The 19,427-nt window shown below is 36.7% G+C and overlaps 1 protein-coding gene across 1 annotated transcript; it reads left to right on the top strand.

Annotated features, from left to right (window-relative positions):
* The first annotated feature begins 661 nt into the window (after nt 1–661).
* Nucleotides 662–2,022, top strand: LOC110690775. Its single transcript, XM_021867668.1, has 2 exons — nt 662–1,293; nt 1,495–2,022. Exons 1-2 carry the CDS (start codon nt 817–819, stop codon nt 1,651–1,653), a joined length of 636 nt encoding a protein of 211 aa, XP_021723360.1. The 5' UTR covers nt 662–816; the 3' UTR covers nt 1,654–2,022.
* Nucleotides 2,023–19,427: the final 17,405 nt, after the last annotated feature.

Here is a 19,427-nt window from a genome sequence, read left to right as displayed (position 1 = left end):
GTTTACCATTGATAATAAAATTTTAAAAAGTTTACCACTTAGAAAATTAAAAAGTTAGAGGTCACCAACGAGAATTACTCAAAAAAGTACTCCCTCCGTCAACCATTGATAATCACTTTTGCTAAAAAATCACGGGAATTATGGGAAATAAAGAAAGTATATTGAAAAAGTGAATTTACATTGGGTATACAAAAAAAATAGAGAGAGAAAGTAATTAAAGTACATGTGAAAGTAAAATTTACCTGGAAAAATTAAATTTGCACAAATATTTTTGCAAATGTTAGAGAATTTTGGTAAAAAAATAATATTAATGGTACTTGAAAAAAGCAAATGTGACTACTCCCTCTGTTTTTTTTAATATTTTTTCCATTTCTCTTGGAGACACATGCCAATGCTAATATTTGATCACTAATATTTTTAATTATCAATAAATATAAATTCTAATAATCGAAAATTAATAGTCTATTCATTAAGATGATTTCAACAAGTACCCATAAGACTATATTATGAATAGTGTAAAAAATAGAAATGGAGCAAGTATTTAAATCTATTCATTAAGATGATTCCAACAAGTACCCATAAGACTATATTATGAATAGTGTAAAAAATAGAAATGGAGCAAGTATTTAAAAACGGATGGGGTAACATTTTGAGTCACCAAAAATAACAAAAGTGACTATCAATAGGGAACAGACTCAAAGGGAGTATTAAAAATTGAGCCGAGCACAGCAGGCACCGTCGATCCTTCACGATTAAACTAGATTCCAAAGCCAAGACTGTTCAAAATAAAATTTGAATGAACCCAAACAAATTCCAATGGCAAAACTCTCTCCAAGACTCTCTTATTTCCTGCTCTGCCTCCTCCTCTTCCACCCACCACAACCCACCGAAGCCATAATCTCCTACGCTCAACTCCGCACCATATTATCCCTCTCACATTCTCTCTCCTCCCGCGTCGCCACCCTCCGCGACTCCCGAGGCGACGTCGAGGGTGCTCGCCGTGCTCGGCTTATAGCGACCAAGCTCGACCATGGTCTTAGCCTTAGGTTCTGGCCCACCATCTGGTCAATGGGTTGGGATTACCTCAGAAACTATGCTTGGCGTGATACGATGTCGTTTCAAGACGCTTTTGGAATTGCCGCTGATTTCAACGAGTTGCTGAGTTCACTCAGTGAGTTGGGTCGGTTGAAGTCCGATTCTCAGAGAGCTGCTTGGGTTGCTCGCCATTACGGGAATTTGCTTCGTGTTTCTAAATCTATGTTCAATCGGTTGCTCTCAATTTTCAGCAAATCTGTGAGTTTTTTTTATTTATTTTTTATTTTATATATATATATATATATATATATTTTAATTTTTTTTTGAAAATGATATCTTGTGATGAATTACATAAAAATTGATGCCGTGCATGTAACTGGATGTATGTTCTAATTTGCTATTTGATGTTGTACTTGGTGGTTTAGAAGTGGTATGTGAAATATGAATTTTGAAATGCAGGGGCCACTGAGAGAATTGGTAGAGACATTGAAGGAAGAAATGGAGGGTGAGTTTTTGAAAGATTGTCTTGAGGTTGGTAGTAATGATTTGAAGGGTATAGTTCAAATTATAAAGGAATTATCTTCTAAATATACAAATGTTGGTCACCAAGAACTCTAATTTTTATTTTAGTTGTTCTTTTTGGTGAGGGAAATTGTTGTATGTTTGGGTTTCGAAAGGGGTATATTCGGTTTATTTGTGATCTTAAGCTAAGAAAGTTTTTGTAGTAATAGAACTTAGTACTAAACTATTAAATGTGAAAGATTAGCTAACTTTTTTGCCATTTTACATGGATAAGTCTATATGATTTGTCAAGGGTATGTATATGTCCTAGTGTTGGACGGCTGTGTTGAATTTCTGGAATTTAAGTGCTCGTTTGAAATCCATGATCGAAGTATCAAATATCCGGCGTGGGTAGTTTAGACAAAAGGAACGATTTGTGAATTGTAATCTGGCATACATTATAAGTAGAAGAAGTTGATTTCATCACTCTTATATGTTTGTTTCCTTAATTTGAGCATTTCATTTTAGATTTTGATGAACTATTCTTAGGATGTTTTAGCTTCAAATATAAGTGCAAAAGAATAAAGAGAATAGACGCGAGGTTTGACAACTATTGAGTAACAACTAATCTAGTAGATTGCCTTAATTAGGTAGAGGTCATCAGGTGAGGAATTTATGTGGTCTGTTACTGGTGAACTTGAAATAGGAACAACCAATATGCGGTCTCGTAGGAGCTCGCATCAAATCATGGGCAAAAATCTTCATGTCACCTAACTATTTGCCCAAAATGCTCTGCATTGTACTATTATACTAATGTTTGCATTTGAATAATGTAATTGAAACTTGAAAGAAGCTAATGGTACAATTTACATTATAAATTGGCTTTGATATTTTTTGAGAAATTACATCAAGCATTGTGTAATAATGTGATGCAATGCAGGTGTTTGATTTAATAATTGCCATACAATTTATATGATTTGGAAGGGTTTGGTTCTTTATGGACTTCACTTCATTATATTCATGATGATCAAGAATTTAGGTTTTTGTTTTGGTGTGGTTAAAAGCAAAGTAGAAAATTATAACATGCTTTGAAATTGGAAAGGATATTTGATTTATCTAGATGTTAGCTAAGAAACTTTTGGTGGGCAACTAGACATACAACTGTGTACGAGATTACATTAAATTAGTTTGAAAACATAGGAAAGATGAAAACAAAACAAGAACCTATTATTAGGGGTATTAAAAAAAAAACCCAACCTCCCGAATACCCAATGACCCACAAAAAACCCAATGGGAAGTTTGCAATTTTTTTTTTTCTTCAGGCTAGGTACCCGTCCCACGAAAATAGTAATTTCGTGGGACGGGACATGGGCCACACTAATTTCGTGGGACGGGACATGGGCCACACTGTGCTAATCTTGGGTACCCGAAAAAAAAAAAAAAGATTCGTTACTCTCTTACCAAGCCTAGCCTACTTAGACCTAGGGTTTCATTTTTCTCAATCCCAATAAAATAGAATACCGTCCTTCCGTGAGAACTCTCTCTTGCACCTCATCTCCTATCTCAAAAAAACCTCCTCACTCAATTCTCAAGCTTTCATTCAGTCGATTCATCCTCACAATTCACTCGATCCAAGGTTAGTTTAACTTGTAGTATTTTTCATGGTATTTAATTTAGTTTCCATGAATCTAATTATTTTCTTTAATATCAATTGGTAGATCCAAATCATTTTGTAGTCCTCCTCATTTTGTTCATAATAACCCTATGGCCGGGTACTTCTCGCTCGTGACCAACATTCGGTTCAGACACCATTACATATTTCACCTTCATTGTCTCAATGTTTAACTCATACAATCTTCCTTTCTGTCTATGCCACAATACACCTCCTTATACTTAATAACGTCGTCTAAGTAGTCAAACTTAAAATCTCTCGAGTCCAACATCTTCCAACGATACCTCACATCTCGAGAAGAGGTGAGGTATCGTTGGAAGATGTTGGACTCGTGAGATTTTAAGTTTGACTACTTAGACGACGTTATTAAGTATAAGGAGGTGTATTGTGGCATAGACAGGAAAGGAAGATTGTATGAGTTAAACATTGAGACAATGAAGGTGAAATATGTAGTGGTGTCTGAACCGAATGTCGGTCACGAGCGAGAAGTACCCGACCATAGGCGTAAGCTATTGGTGGTGGAAGATGGAGTGAACGGATCAACATGAGGACCACAAAATGTGATAGGAATGGTGTCATTCGAACAAGTGTCTTATTCCAATACATGGTTCGGAATTATTAGAAAGCTAATTATTCAGTGAGGTCAAGTGATCGGAATGCCTAGGTAGAGGCCGCTTCCGATCAGTAATATTAATGAGTAATTAATATTACAACTTAATCTCGACTGAACCATTAAGGTCACACCCAAGCAACAAACGATCCGACACGAAGAATTAAAACGAAAGGAATTAATTAGTAACTCGAGTATTGTGAACAAAGACGTCGGATTCCGAGCTTAGAGCGTCGGAATCGAATCTTAATAGTCAAGCCAAAATTTAGGAATTGGCGAGACTAGAAAATGCTTCAAGTAACAAGTAAAAACCCTAGCCGCGCGAAAGGCTAGGGAAGCGCGCCACGTGGCAGCACATCGTGGCAGGCACCAAGTGGCAGCGCGCTACATGGAAGCCAACAAGTGGAAGCGCCATGTGGCAAGGGGCGCGGACCTGGGTGACGGGTCATGGACGCGGGCCAAAAGGTGGCGGTCCAACCGAACCTAACTTGGGGCTCAAGGTTGGGTGCCACGTGGTTAGATCACAATGCATGAGAATTGCCTTGGGGAGCAAGTGAGGAAGTGGTCCTCACCTAACCATGTGACACTTGTTGCTTTGTTATTCTGTGGTTTATTTAACCAAGGATTGAATTCAATATTCTTTCTATGTGGGATCTTTTTGTTGTGAAAAAGTCCCACATTGAATGGTGAATTCACAAGGAAGCACTCCTTATAAATAGCCAAGGCATACTATGGGATTGTTCACTTGAGTAAGAGTTACAAAAAGCATCTACATTGAGAAAACCTTTAAACTCATAATTACTTGAGTAATTTGGTCGAGCTTGGCTAACCTCCAAGCAATAGACCTAGTCAGGGTTGTGTTGCGGGTGGATACCGTAGGAGGTTTTTGCCCGTTGCGAGACTTAAGCTTTCTCAAGTAAGAGCCCGGTTGACAAGCGAAGCACGCTTCAAAGGTATTTTCGTCTTTCTTTAATATTTGTTAATTATTTCATATATCTTCATATTGAAAGATAATTTTTCAAGGATTTACAATTTAAAGTTGGAATCTTTATTTGAATTTTATGTTCATAAATCCAACTCCCCTTTTATTTTGGCAAATCTCATGATTAATTTAAATTAATTAAATTAATAGTGAGTATTGCCCTTATTTATTTTATTCAACCAAGTTGAACCAATTTTATTAAAAAATAGTCATTGGGAATAATTTTGGTTGGGTGCACCTTGAAGAATTATATTAAAGTTGGACTTGTTATAATTTTTCATTTTTGATCATTAAATTAATTCTAAAATTAATTTGGAATTAATTAATTAAAGTCATGCAAAAATTCGGGATTAATCTTGAGAGTGTGGCACGCAAACCAAGGCAAACTACCCTCGGCCAGCCGGGTTGTCAAGAAGCCCACATGTGGCTGCCAAGGGTTGGTGCGCTTGATGCACGTCACACAAAGCAGCGTGGCTAGTGCGCCTAGCCGCAGCAGCAGCACAGCAGCACCAGGCAGCAGCTCGCTGCGGTTGTGTTGTGTGCGTGCATGCTGCTGTCGTAGTGCGAACAGTGTGTGCGTGCTCTACTGCTGTGGTGCAAGGAGTGCGAGCAGTGTGTGTAGAGCTGTCAATTCGGGTAAACGGGTCGGGTTAGTGTGAGTCGGGTAATCTCGGGTTAATGTCATAACATATGCAGGTTGGGTCATGCTTCAGTCGGGTCATACATCTTATCGGGTTTAGGTCGGGTTAGTAAAAGGTCGGGTTACATTCGTGTCGGGTGAAAAATAGGTCGGGTTAAATTCGGGTCTTTACGGGTTTAAACGAGTTAGGGTCGTTATCGGGTTCGAGTCGGGTTCGGTTCAAGTCAATTATTTACGGGTTATAATCAGGTCGGGTCATTCTCGGGTTTAAGTCGGGTTTGGTTCAAGTCAATAATTTGCGAGTTATAATCAAGTCGGGTCATTCCAAGTCGGGTCTCATTCTCGGGTTCGATTTGAGTTCGGTTCAAGTCAATAATTTGCGGAAAACATGTTTCGTCCCTAAAAACATGTTGTGAAACTAACCTCTTAAAATTCAAAGTGAAATATTGAAGGAATAAAGTTACGATTCAATTTCCGTTCCAATACCAACATGAGATAACGACCTATACATATTGATTCGATAATAAGTTGGGTTGAATTTGGGTTGGGTCAATAACAAGTCGGGTTGATTCGGGTTTGTAGGAGGTTGGGTTAAATTCGGGTCGGGTTAGGAACAGGTCGGGTTGAATTCAGGTCGGGTTAGGAACAGGTCGGATTGAATTTGGGTTTTGACGGGTTAAAACGAGTTTGAGTCAATTTCGGTTCAGGTCGGGTTTGGTTCAGGTCAATAATTTACGGGTTACATTCGAGTCGGGTCGTCTCTAGGTCGGTTAATGTTCGGGCTTGGGTCTCAAATACTCGGGTCAACTTGGGTCTAGGGTTGGTTTCAGGTCAGGTTCGGGTCACAATTTTTTTCGGATTCAGACGGGTCGGTTAAAAGGTCGGGTTAGGGTCGGTGTTTCGGGTCGGGTCAACTTTTGACAGCTCTAAGTGTGTGTGCTTGGTGCTATTGCGGGGAGTGCGTGTGGGGTGTGCTACGTGATTGCGGCACGATGCGCACAACCCCACACTTTGCACTTTAGCCTCGGGTTTTAAGGCAATGCTATTTTGCGGATTTTGCCGTTTTAATTATTCTAATTAATTTAATTATATTTGGTTTTAATGATTTTAATTAAATTTTTGAGGCTAGCCCTCGGTTTTGAGCGACATTGGCAAAATTTTAATTTGGCAAAATTTTGGGTTTACCGGCTTAATTAATTGGATGGATGCGGAATTTATTGGGAGCTTCAATTTTAATCGCGCTAAATTACATAATCGGTTAAACAAGTTTGACTAGTTTTAATTAGGCGTGTTAATTGGATTAACGACCTAAATTAGTTACTAGTTTACGCGTGTTTGTGCATTGTTTCTTGTTTATCGTTGTAAAATGTATGGGCCATTCATAAATATAGTGAATGGATAAATGGAATGTATATTCTCTCGCAGGTTTTATAAAAATGGCAACTAGTGGGGTCCGATTAGGATAGAAAATACGGACTGAGTTCCATCTCATATTTTGTAAATCTAAATACGGTCTGCGAACCGTTGAGTATTTTTGTACCTTAATATTTAGATTAGTCCTAATCATAGTTTCTAGTATTTGCATTATTTTGGTTATGTCTTGAAGGCGGAGGTTCTTGGAAGACGAAGCCATAAAGTTGCTAAAGATGTCCCTTGAAGACCAAGGGGTCATGCTAGTTGCCACATGCATCGTTGTTTATGTTTTCGATATATATATATTTATGATTATATGTGTGTGTGTGTGTGTGTGTGTGAGAGTGAGAATTATATGTTAGATGTATGTTTAGAATTTTGAATGTTGCGATGATTAATTAAGTTCACTTAAATCAAACAACATAGAAGCCCTAGGTCCCTAAAATATTGAGTAAAATTGCCATTCCTAAACAACACTTATCGACTTATTGAGAATAGTGATGGGCTACGTCATAGTAAGGCATCACTATTACTCCCTAGGATACTTAAGCTATATCGGGTATGCAAATTGGTTTTGGTTATACTCAATGATATGAGTGTTGAAATCCTAACATGTCGTGGCAAAGTAGATAAGTTGTCGAGAGAGCATTATACTCAACCTTTCACTGCCATTATTGGTTGGGTTGAGTATTTAATCTTTGGAGTGCAAAAATCAATGTTTTTATTCAATCCATTTTATAAACCACTCCATTTCCTAGCTCATTTCCCTACATCCGTAACTTGTTTTCCTCTTTTTGTGTCCACACCGAGAGAAAATGATTTTGTTGCCTTATAATTTTGATCCAATTATTATTTTGTTAGATAGGCTCTTTAATAAGCTTTCTAACAATATATCATAAGCCCAATTCCGATTGAAAACAAAGAAGATATGAGCCAAACACTAAACTCGGCCCAAAACCAACACCCTTCCACTAAAACGATCATATCTTAAAATCTACAAATTATTTTGACTTGATTCCATTTGGGTTGAAAAGTAGACTTGATAAGCTTCCCAATGATATATTATACGCCTTATTTCAAGTTACGGATAAAAAAATATCACGGTTTTAAAAACGCGTGAAAAACTGGAATTACCGCGTATTAAGCAAAATTGTCGTGTCACGGCGCCTAATGACATGGCGAGGCGCCTGGTACCGTGACACGGTATTCTTCACGTGTCATGGTGCTTTCCCGTGTTTTTTCCGCTTTCCTTTTCTCACGCGCTTATGAACTTGGACGGAAAAAATGTCCCACGTCACTCCATATTTTGCTGTGTCACGGTGCAGCCGCGTCACAATATATTTTGCCGCGTCACTCCATATTTTGCCGTGTCACGGTACATATGGATTGACACGGGAATTTCTCGGGTTTTCTCCGCGAAAAACTTAAAACGCGTTTTTATCATTTTAGGGTTGCTAATTCCTCGCGTCACACTATTTTTCCCAGTGTCGTGGCATAGTTTGCCATGTTGCGGCATGCTCTGCCGTGTTGCGGCAGTGTTTTTTTTTTCTTTTAAGGTTTTTATCTTTTTAGGGTTTCGTGTGCTCCCTCAACTCATTTTTCCCATAAACTAGTTGTGGCATCGCGCGCGGTCCCTCAATGGTGGTGATTATTATTGGTAAGTAATAATCACCACCATTGGAAAGAAGTACTACCTCCGTTACATATTATTTGCAACGATTTGACATAAAGTAGAGAGAAAAAATGTCTAATCGTTGCACATAATATGTAACGGAGGTAATAATTTAAATTATCGTGTTTAAAAGAAGTAATGTTTATGTTTTTAGTGTGGGATTAAAAGACTTGGTTACAATAAGAAGTATATAATTTCTGTAATTGTAGCATATTTTAGCCCTCAAAAAACAGCTATAGGCAATGATATGTATGAAAAAACATTTGTCATCAATTCCTTATCAAACTCATAAGTCTGAAGTGATTAGCTCCAAAAATTTAGTTTGAACATTTCTCTAGTGATAACAATTTCTATAATATAGCAATTTTGACTTATCATAATTCATAGATCTTATATATATCATGATTTATAAATAAACATTACATCATTGCAAGTTTATTTGAACAACATAGAATACTAACTTGAACTATTATTGTACATGTTCCTAAAAAACTCCTCAAAAGATTTAACTCAACAACATTGCAACCCTATTTACATTAGATTTTCTACTTTAATCTAAACTTATTTAACGCAATACTGGAGCAACACTAAAGAAACAAAGGGGTTTTGAACGAAATACGTAGTCTGAACCACGTTCGTTCAATACATCAAAATATTTAGCTTTGTGATTACCTCCATGCTTAATAGATGTCACTGATGTAATTACCATGTAAGCAAAAGATTTTAAAATAGAGGAGGTGACTATATCACACCTTATAAGTGGTTTATAGTAATTTGTTTACCTAGCTATATTATGTTCATTGTTGAAAGACATACTGCTAAATTCCTTTGGCGAGAGAGTCAGTTGAGATGTCATCCATCCCTGGTGCAGCTGTGTTTGCATCATTGGCTGATGTATCAGACTTTTCAGTAGTAGATGTTGCAAAAGAAGTTGGTTCTTTGTTGCAGAGTCATGATCTGCATTTTCATCATAAGGTGATGTTGTGAAACAGAGCTTCTTTCGCGCAACAGTTTTGACACGAATTGAGTCAGTTCGCTTATCTTCATTATGTGCTGGAGTGTCTGGAGATTGTTTGCTTCCACTCATGCATGTGCGACATAGTTGGGCCCATTCATCATGTGAAATCTTTTGAGATTTCACGGGACCTGAATTTTCCAAGGGTTTGATTATCAAGTTGCTGTCAGCGGCAGAACTGAAGTCTTTGGGAGTTGCATTCTTGGGACTTTTGAGTGGTTTTTACATGGCCTTTTTCCTGTAAATTGGCATATAGGTGTATTAATGTTCGTGAATGCACTATTCATAATTTAGAAGATTCGTTTATTATAAACCTGTGTTAGGATTCTTACCCTTGTGGGACAATGGGAATTTAAGGGTAGTTGTGTGTGACAGCTTTCCTTTCCCTTTGTCTTTGGCTTTTGAATCAGGTGTATCTTCACCTATAGCTGCAGCATCTTGTTCCACACCAACTGAAGCACTTCCACCAAATTTGTTTGATGTATAATCCACATTCATATTTAAATCTGAGAATTCAATTTCATCGTCTCTTGCTACAGTTGACTTTGATAAATCCTTTTTAGATGCATCTTCAGCATTCTCAATTGTTTTGAGTGACCATTCTAAAACACTACTTGAACCCAGTGAATTAGATGGACCAAGTTTGAAGAAAGTTGTGTTTTTTCCGAGTCTTTCTTCAATTGTTTGGAAGGCAACCACATCAGCCTGCACAATATATTTGTAATTAATATATGTATTAAGAGTTTTAATGGAAATAGAACACTAACAAGGATATATATATATATATTATTAACAATATTCGTTATAAATATAATGTTTGGAATTTCTTATAAGTTAAGTGTTTATTTAACGAATTATTATGCAAAGGAGTCATACAAGATCTTTCATAGTTTTGATTTCAGCTGCGGCCTTCTCAAACAATTTTTCGGTGTCATTGTTGATTGATGTCAATGTTATTGAACCCGTCACATCAGCTGCCTCAAATTTAAAAGCAACCCTATAGAAAAAAAAATGAGAAAAAATATAATTAATGGTATTGTAATTGCATTTTTCACTTTATAGATTAATAAAGTAAGAATTTTAAAGAATAAAGTTTAACAAAGAGGAATAAGGTTCAGAGAAGCACAAGACATATAAATTTGGAGTTTAGAATCTCTCTATCCAGCTGAAATGAAATCATGGTGCAAGCCTATATTTAATCACATCAGCAGTTGAAGATAAAAGTAGCTATAAGTCCCACTCAGTATTAGTAACTTAGAAAAACTAAACAAGGTGTTTTTATGTATAGTGCACTCCTAAGATCATAATCAGAATTATCTTAGAGAGATCACAACAAAAGGCAAAACTTTAGAATGATTCCAATTTGGAAATTAAGTATCATATTTCAACTATTCTAGAATCTAGAATTCAACTACTTATGAAATCTAAATAAGTAGATAGCATGTGGTACGGTGGATATGATTTGAACAACAATAATTTACTACGTAAAGCTATTAGTCAACGGAAAACCCATGAAAACTTTCATCAGTAGTTCACTATTTTAAGACCTATTGAGATGCAGTCTTTATTATCACAGACGATGTATGTGAATTGCCTTCCTTCAAGAACACTACATCTTTTTCCACAACCAGAACAACCTATGTAAACAAATACATCATCCAAAGTAGCATTTGGAATGATAGCCTGAATCCAATGACGTTCTTCCATAAGCGCATTTGCAGCCTGCATGATTGTATGAAAATAATATTAATATTGTATTATTGTATTTCTTAACAAAGATATTAACTATAATTGTTATACCTTCTTGTCATTTAGTTCTTCAATTGTTTTCATAGATTGTTCTTGTGTAGGATCTCGAATTTGTAAAACTCTTGCTTGTCTATCTTGTAGTAGCTGCTTTCGTTCAACTGCCCTATTATATATAATTATGTTTTTTGGAATCAGAATTTAAGAAGCTAGAGTTATAATTTGCTATCAATTAGTAGTTGTAATGAGTTTTATTACCATTCACGTAAGACATTTGCCCTATCTCCATTCGGATTGTGAATAATCCTTGTAGACATGCTAGTTGATAAGGCAAATGCTGCACAATAGATGACATGTTAGCCTTTTCATTTGTGCAATATGTAAGATTTCTCATAACTTAGTTATATTTCGTGATTTAACCTCTGCGAGGATTGTGTTTAAGTGCTGTGAAGCCAACTACGTGAAATCTTTCAGCCCAGAAATTAAGAGCAAGGTCATTCCAGGCGGAGATGATTAAAGTCTGATTATGGCTGCAGGAAAAAAAATAATACCAGTTAGTTAAGTAGCTATTCAGGTAATAGAATTATGTTAAGAATTAGTTAAGCTTTTATTTTTACGTTTGATCTATGATGACAATCTCTCTGACATAGCTTTGGTTGTTATATTTGGAGTTAACTTGCCGTGCTTCTTCTTCTACAAATAGCACCACTCCCAATACATCTGTATAATGTGAATAAATTTTGAGATCAATAAACTATAAAATAATTAGAAATAAGCTAGGTGCATAGAAAGTGTACATAGTAATATATTGTGTATACCCTATTCACCATCTTCGTCAAATTCATAGAAACTTGTATCAATTGGCCGAAAATCTGTGGTATTAACAAATCTTTGATGACTGATACGTACATATGTAGTTAGATATATGTAATAGTGTAAAAATACGATATTACCGTATCTTTCATCAGCAACTTGCACTCTTGGAATTGAAGCTATTGACTGATATTTTGGTACTACATAGCCTGTATCAGGGCAAACTGGCTGAACTACTGTCCTGTGACTGAAATGTAGCTGGAATGGTAACTGATCATGGACAGTACGGTATTGATCATCAAGTGGCTTCACAGTTGCATTAGAAATTTCATACTCTCCATTGTATGCAATAACTTCGTCATATGCTTTAATTTGATCTCCAAATAGAGTTACACGCAGCTTGTTATTCTAAAATAAATTCGAGTATGATTAGAAGAAATATTGAGTGAAATCTACTGTAAACCTATGAATGAACATCGGTTGTTTTGGAAATAAGGCAGGGATATGTAATGTCTATATTGGTTTTGCATATTTTCAAATGATTCTTTGGAGTTAGTTATCACTAAAAAATAATGATTAATTTAATCTTTCCGTAGGTTGGGGTATTTAACATGCATTTTAGTTATAATCTCTAATTCCCAAAGGTATAGGCTCCGACGGACAGGTTTCATATACAAAGAAAGGCCAGGTTAAATCTGAGGTATGCGTTATTCTTCTCTCTCTCTCTTTTTTTTTTTTTTTTTTTTTTTTTGGGTTCCTCTTTGTTGTACTGGAGCTTAAATGAGATGGTTCATACCCCATACTTTGCTATCTTCTAATATCTACTCCCTTTGATTCTATATTAGTTTATTATACCACAGCAGCTCATCTAAAATGCATTACTGAAATAATGTTAATCAGGAATTTGTGATGAAAAGTAGGATTGGCTTAATGTTTTTAAAATAAGTTCTATGAAATAACTATGTTTGTTTTTTCTCTTATCTACTTATTCTATTTAGTTGGTGTCTTAGCAATGGTTTATAGTGCAATCCAACGATTATATAGTCAAGATAACATCAGGATTTTAAAGAGCAAGTAAATTAATGCTGTTGAGTTGTATTTAGAAGTAATTCTTTAATTAGGTCATGAAAACAATTGTGAGTTTCGGACCTATACATCTATAAAATAATTCACATATCTTAGCAAAAGAGTGCATTTGCAGGAGGATCATGAGAAGAGGAATAACAATTACATATCATCAGGCCCGTTTCTGAGATTTTGGTGGCCTAGGGGCAAAATAAAAAAAAAGGGGCCCTAATAGGTTAATGTATTAAGAAAAAAAATCAGGTGTGCAAAAAAAAATAAAAAAAAATTATACAACACTTTATTTAATGCAATTTTTTTTTATGAGTACATAATAATAAATTCTACATCAATATGGTCTAACATAATAAAAAATTAAAGAATTATATCACCTTATCCCGCTAGTTAAAGCCAAAATCCATCAATGATTAAAAAATCAATCATGAATTTTCCATTACACTACTCAATTCAACAATGTATGTAGAATTAGTCATACCTAGAATTTCGTACAAGTAATTTTTAATGACACAGATTAGACATTAAGATATAATTGAATATTAGATATTTAATTTTTAAAAATATACAAATAATTAAAATAAATCAAAAACACATAATTGTACTAAAAAAACAGAACATTCTTATAATAATTAAGCTTTATCATAATTCAAATAAAAATTGAAACAATCATCAATATCATAACAATAGTAAAATTGAAAATTGACAAGCAAAATAGCTGAATAATTCAAACAAAATTAGTAGTATAAAATTGAAGATCTTATTTATGATTTTTAACTGTAATTGCCGACGGCATCAGTAACATATATATTGTTCTTAGATGTGATAAAATAACATAAGCCAAAACGGTGAAATGAAAAATTGAGATGTAAAACAATTAAAAGAGTATAAATATAAAAATAAAAAAAATAAAAAAATAAAAAAATAATAAAAAAAATTATAAGTATTAAACCTTTTAATCCGTTGAAATTTATTGTGGAAAATATGTATACAGGAGAATCCATCTTTTGAAAATAAAATTTGGGAAGGAAGATAAAAAAACATTATACTCCTTACGTGTAAAATTGAATTGATGAGTGGGTGAATTTATTTGAGATTATCTACTTCCGAAAATTGAAGGAGCTATTTTCTAGGAGATGATTAAATGTGATTGAAGTTTCAAGGGAGTTAATTAATATTTGCACTTACATATTTACAATGTACATACATAAATTAATTGTTTTTTTTTTATTTTTTATTTTTTTATTTATTATATGGGACTTGCAATAGCATATGTGGGCTTCAAAATTTGGGGGCCTGGGCGGGCGCCCCGGCTGCTCTGGTCCAAATACGGGCCTGCATATCATATTACAATTTTTTAGCATAATATAGATAGATCTCTACTGAGATATAGTCTGAACAATGGTATTACTAATTAAATTTTAATAAATAGCACTTTTAATATAGAATTCTCTTAGTAGTAATTAACATTAAGGTAGAATCTAAATAATGTTGACAGGTAAATTTAATATACTAAGAATTGCATGTAAATTTTTCTATGAAACCCTAGTTTTTTGTTTTTAGGCAATTAGATATTACGTCAAACCATAAAATCCATGCAATTTTTTTTTATTTATTTTTATTATTATTATTTTTTAATATAAACTAAAAGCAGATCCAGCTAAATAAATGCACCTGGTATAAATAAAAAAAGAAAAAAAAACCATTAAATTAAATGCATTCAAAAAAGCTAACATATAGTATATTAATACAATCCAAAAAGACAAAAAAAAAAAAACCTTTTCATCAAGTAAATATAAGGTTTGAAAGACTGTTGCTCTAGCATTGGAAGATATCTTTTGTCTTGCTTTTTCAACGACTTTAACTTTGACAGTGAAATTCATGGAGCTAGGATTAAGCTCATCAAGATACATGCGTTCTGTTTTCATTCTGAACAAGAAAAAAAAATTATGATTAGACAATATAACTTGTATTTGTGATCAACAACAATATTAAAATCTGTTAAAACAAAGAAGCTAAGTTTATTTATTTATTTTTTTTCCCTTGAAATAAGATTGTTTTTTTTTGTTCTTTTTTATTGTTTTTCAACAGAAATTACAATAACCATATTTACATTTTTTTAGATGTATATGTATTTTACAAAGAAAATAGCTATTTATCTGAATTAATTTAACAAGAACAAATAAAGAATATTTAGATTTCTTACCTTGAGATTTTTTATCAACACAATGAGATTTTGCTTAGGCTTGTTTGAAATTTTTTGAATGAGTACTTGTTGTTATAGTAGGGTTTTGTTTAGTGAAAGAGTGTAAGTAAGTGATAAAAGATCTGATTTCCTTATATACTGTACAAAATAGGTCTATGAAAAAAAGGAAGTATTAGCTTGATGAATAGTAGTAAATTATTTTAATAATTATTAAATGGTAAATATTGAATTGAGTATGAAATTATAAAATTAAATTATTTTGTGGTAAAGAATGTTTTGAAAAGAACGTTAATGAAACTAATAGAATTATATCTTTATTAGATTTTATCTTATTTTATTTTATTTTAAGAAAAGTAAAGATTGGACAGTACTTCATTAAATATTGACGTTGGATAGAATTGTTGTTATAGCTAGTTTAAAAAAAATAAAATAAAATAAAATATAATTTGTGGCTACATTTTTTTAAAAATAAAAAGGATAATATAAAGATTGGATTAAGTACATTATTATTAACTTATCTATATTTTGCATAAATCGATGATTTGCCAGAATTAAATTGATCGTATATATAATTGTTTCTTTTTAGCTTGTTATTCTGATATTTATTTTTGTGTTGAGAAGAGCTAATGATGATATGGAATTTTAGAGTAGTATGTTAACCACTTGTTTCGGATGAAAACAATCGAATCTCGGAAGATCCTTTTATCTTGAGGGAACTTGGTCTCGGTCCGAACGACGCAGGAGCCGAGGGTTTCCTGCACAACAAATACACGTAAACTAGCCTCGGGGGGGACGCCGAGGAAGGCCCCTCCGATGCTTAAGTCAGTATATTAGAGAGAGAAAGCTGTGCAAGAGTTTAGTTGCTTGAGGCTTTATTGTCTTACCAAGAATTGACCAAATTGCTGGCTTTTATACCTTGGCTAATGAAGGAGGCGGATTGGGCCCGGAAGTCAGTTGGGCTGGGCCAAGCTGATTGGGCCGTTGACTGACCTTGACATGGCTTTGAGGATGTTGATTTTTGACTTTAGCACATTTGGAGAGTTGAACCTTAACCTTGGGCTTTTAATTGGATCATTCAGTGACCAGGCCCAATTGGACTAAATTGGACCCAAACAACTTGCCCCCCAGACCCGATTTGGAAGGATGACGGGTCGGGTTTGATTTAATCAGAAAAGGAGGGAAGTGAATGATTTGTTAATCCAAAAATGTGAATTTAAACCGTAATTAACCCATGATTAATGAGATAACAACAGTTAATGTGGATAATTGCGGAAGTTGGACGGGTAGTGGGCGATTTAACTGCAAGGTCGTGTGTTTAACGGTTACTTAGTGGGGTGCTTGAGAGAAATTGAAACGCAGACTCCTTGAATTCCCATTTCTGGAGATATAAATAGAGGCGCGTCTTCTCTCCCCACTCATTCATCAACACAAACCCAGAATTCTCAAGAACGCTCAAGAGCCCGCATCAAAACTTCGCAAATTCCCCGAGCATTAAGCTTAGAAGCTGAGACTTGTCACTACCAATTCGTAAATCGGCGACTTTTGCTTCAGATCAAGGTAAATTCCTTTGATTTTATTTCATTTTTCTTCGACTTTGCACTCTTTCCCCTTTTTCGACTTTTTCCTTCGAAATAGTCCATGGCAAGAGGAGTTAGAGGTAGAGCCCGTGCTCCAAGAAGAGCAAGGCCGATTCCCGATCCTAGGAATAGGATTGGGACCTGGAATGGTCGAAGGCCGGAGTCTGACCCTGCTGATGGGATTAGGGCGACTCCCCTTTCCTCGGCTCCTCCTCAAAGAACGGATGAGCCGAGTGCTTCTGGACGGGACGATGAAATTCCCGCTGTCCTTTGGGATATCCTCCCTGGGTTTTCAGAGTGGGAGAATGCCGAAGTCGCTTCGGCCATGATAAAGAACCGCCCCTACTCATGGTGGGTAGAGAACGCCGATCAATATCGATTTGCCGAGCAAATTGAGTTGCACTACGGCATTTTTGAAGCTGATGGATATTGGTGCCGAATGCCCTCAGCATCCGATAGAATCCATCGTCCACCCCCGGGGTATGTGGGGGTGTACACGAGACAGCTTCAGTATGGGCTGAGGTTCCCTTTGGACGTTTTCGTCCGAGACTTGCTGATCCATTACAACATTTCCCTGTGCCAGCTGACCCCCACCAGCATCCGAAGGGTAGTGACGTACTTATGGGTCTGCAAATTCTTCAGGTACGTGCCGAACCTGCATTGCTTCAAAAGGCTCCATCGGCTAGTGCCAAACATTCAAAGTGGGCACGGATGCCATGGCTCTGGGTGGTATCGGATTGAGTCTCGGCCCCCGTTCCTAACCATGTGGCCGAACGACTCTTCAGACAAGGACTGGAGAGGTCAATGGATTTGGGTTAGGGCACCCACGGAGCCGAGCCACCCTTACGTTTTCAGCGCTCCCCGGTATCTTGCCGAGCCGGATCCTGATATGGGAAGTTTAGGTCCTCCCGAAGATAGCGGGCCAGACCCGAACCTTAATCAGCAGAACATCTTCGGCAAGCTGCCGAACCGGGGAGGCAGCGGCCGAATGCAGCATATCCCGGAGACTTGGCTCCCCGATACGCACTATGTTTTCCAAGAGAATATGCTGGCAGCTGTCGGCCTCAGCCGAAAGTTTAGGGATGGTAATCTTCTTCGGCTGGGGCCGAGGCCTTTTAATTATCTCTTTTCTTCTTTCATTTTGCTTTCTTGTGATGTGCCGAACTAACTGAATTGACTTCTCCCCTTTTCTTTTTCAGAACGGGACGAGACCAACGTCGGCATTGATTACGCTCGCCTTGGCGTCAACCGAGAACGAGTCGTAACTGATCGGGCTCCCCCTATCACTGAACCAAGGCGCCGAGAGGTTCACCTAGACTCTTCCCACTTCCAAATTGAGGCTGTTGCTCTGTATCAGAGGCAGAAGCCTTGGTGGAAGAAGAGAGATCCCTTGTTTCAGCTGCTGGAAGAAGAAGCTGAAGCTGCCCGTACAGCCGAAGAGGTTGCACGGGTTATTGAAGCTTGTGAAGGTGGAGAAGGGTCCTCCAGAGTTGCTGAAGAAGCTGCGGCTAGGGCAGCTGAAGAAGACGAGGCTTTGCTGAAGACCTCGGTGAGCCTTTAGACTTAACTTTGTCTTTCTTCTTTTTTTTTTTTTACTCACACTCTTCTTCCCCCCTGTCTGTTACAGTCTGAAGAGAGTAACAGACACAGAGAAGGCAAAGCTCCTGTTCGTCCCGAAGATCAAATACAAGAGTCTTCAGACTCAGATATGGACGAGCAGCCCCTTCTGAAAAGGCGCCGAAGGATGGCCATCATCGGCCCTCATGACTTTCAGCAGAGGCCGATGACCATCGGCGTCGCAATAAGGGAACCTGAGGAAGGCAATGGATCGCCGAGGGTTCCCCAGCCAACACCCCAATCTCCTCAAAAGACCCCTCCGCCACCTCCTGAGATGGAGGTGGATCAGAGGACTCCCGAACCTAAGGGAGGGGTCCAAGAAGAAATCAAGGAGAGTGCTGCTGAGCACGGAAATAAAGATGCCGTGATGTCAAGTGCTGAAGGCTTCACGGCAGATATCGCAAGAGAGGTTGAGGCTTTCGTCCTCACCCCTGAAGAAGAGGTCATAGTACTTGACTCCTCTGAGAAGGACGATGCTGAGACAACCAAAGCTAATCAAGCTCCATCGTCGTCCTTCCCTTCTTTCCAGAATCTGCATTCTGGAGAAATGGGTTTCTCGGCCCCCCGAATTCCAATCCCAGATCACATCTGGGACCTCATATGGGGTCAAAACCGAGAAGGAGCTGCAGCCTACTTCGGCAATTTTGCTGGCATGTCCGAAGTAGACAGGGCAAGGATCTGGTCGCTGAAGGCCACTGCTGGGATGGGCGAATCCAGTAGATCAGTTCCTGACCCAGCCAGGTCTAACCAACTGCTGATGATGCAGGTAATTTTCCTTCATTTCCTCCGAAATTCAGCTCTATTTTTTTCTTATTACTTATTTTTTTTGTCTTCCTGTTTTCAGTTCGTGC

Source organism: Chenopodium quinoa, unplaced genomic scaffold (genome assembly GCF_001683475.1).
Source record: "Chenopodium quinoa cultivar QQ74 unplaced genomic scaffold, ASM168347v1, whole genome shotgun sequence".
NCBI classification, from domain to species: Eukaryota; Viridiplantae; Streptophyta; class Magnoliopsida; order Caryophyllales; family Amaranthaceae; genus Chenopodium; species Chenopodium quinoa.
Note: the sequence above shows the minus strand (reverse complement) of the source record. Positions and strands in the feature narration are given on the sequence as shown.

What these genes read in the sequence shown, in the direction of transcription:
- LOC110690775 (XM_021867668.1), top strand. Translation starts at nt 817, where the DNA reads ATGGCAAAACTCTCTCCAAGACTCTCTTATTTCCTGCTCTGCCTCCTC. An exon ending in TCTCAATTTTCAGCAAATCT is followed by an intron (nt 1,294 to 1,494) that starts GTGAGTTTTTTT and finishes TTTGAAATGCAG; the next exon opens with GGGCCACTGAGAGAATTGGT.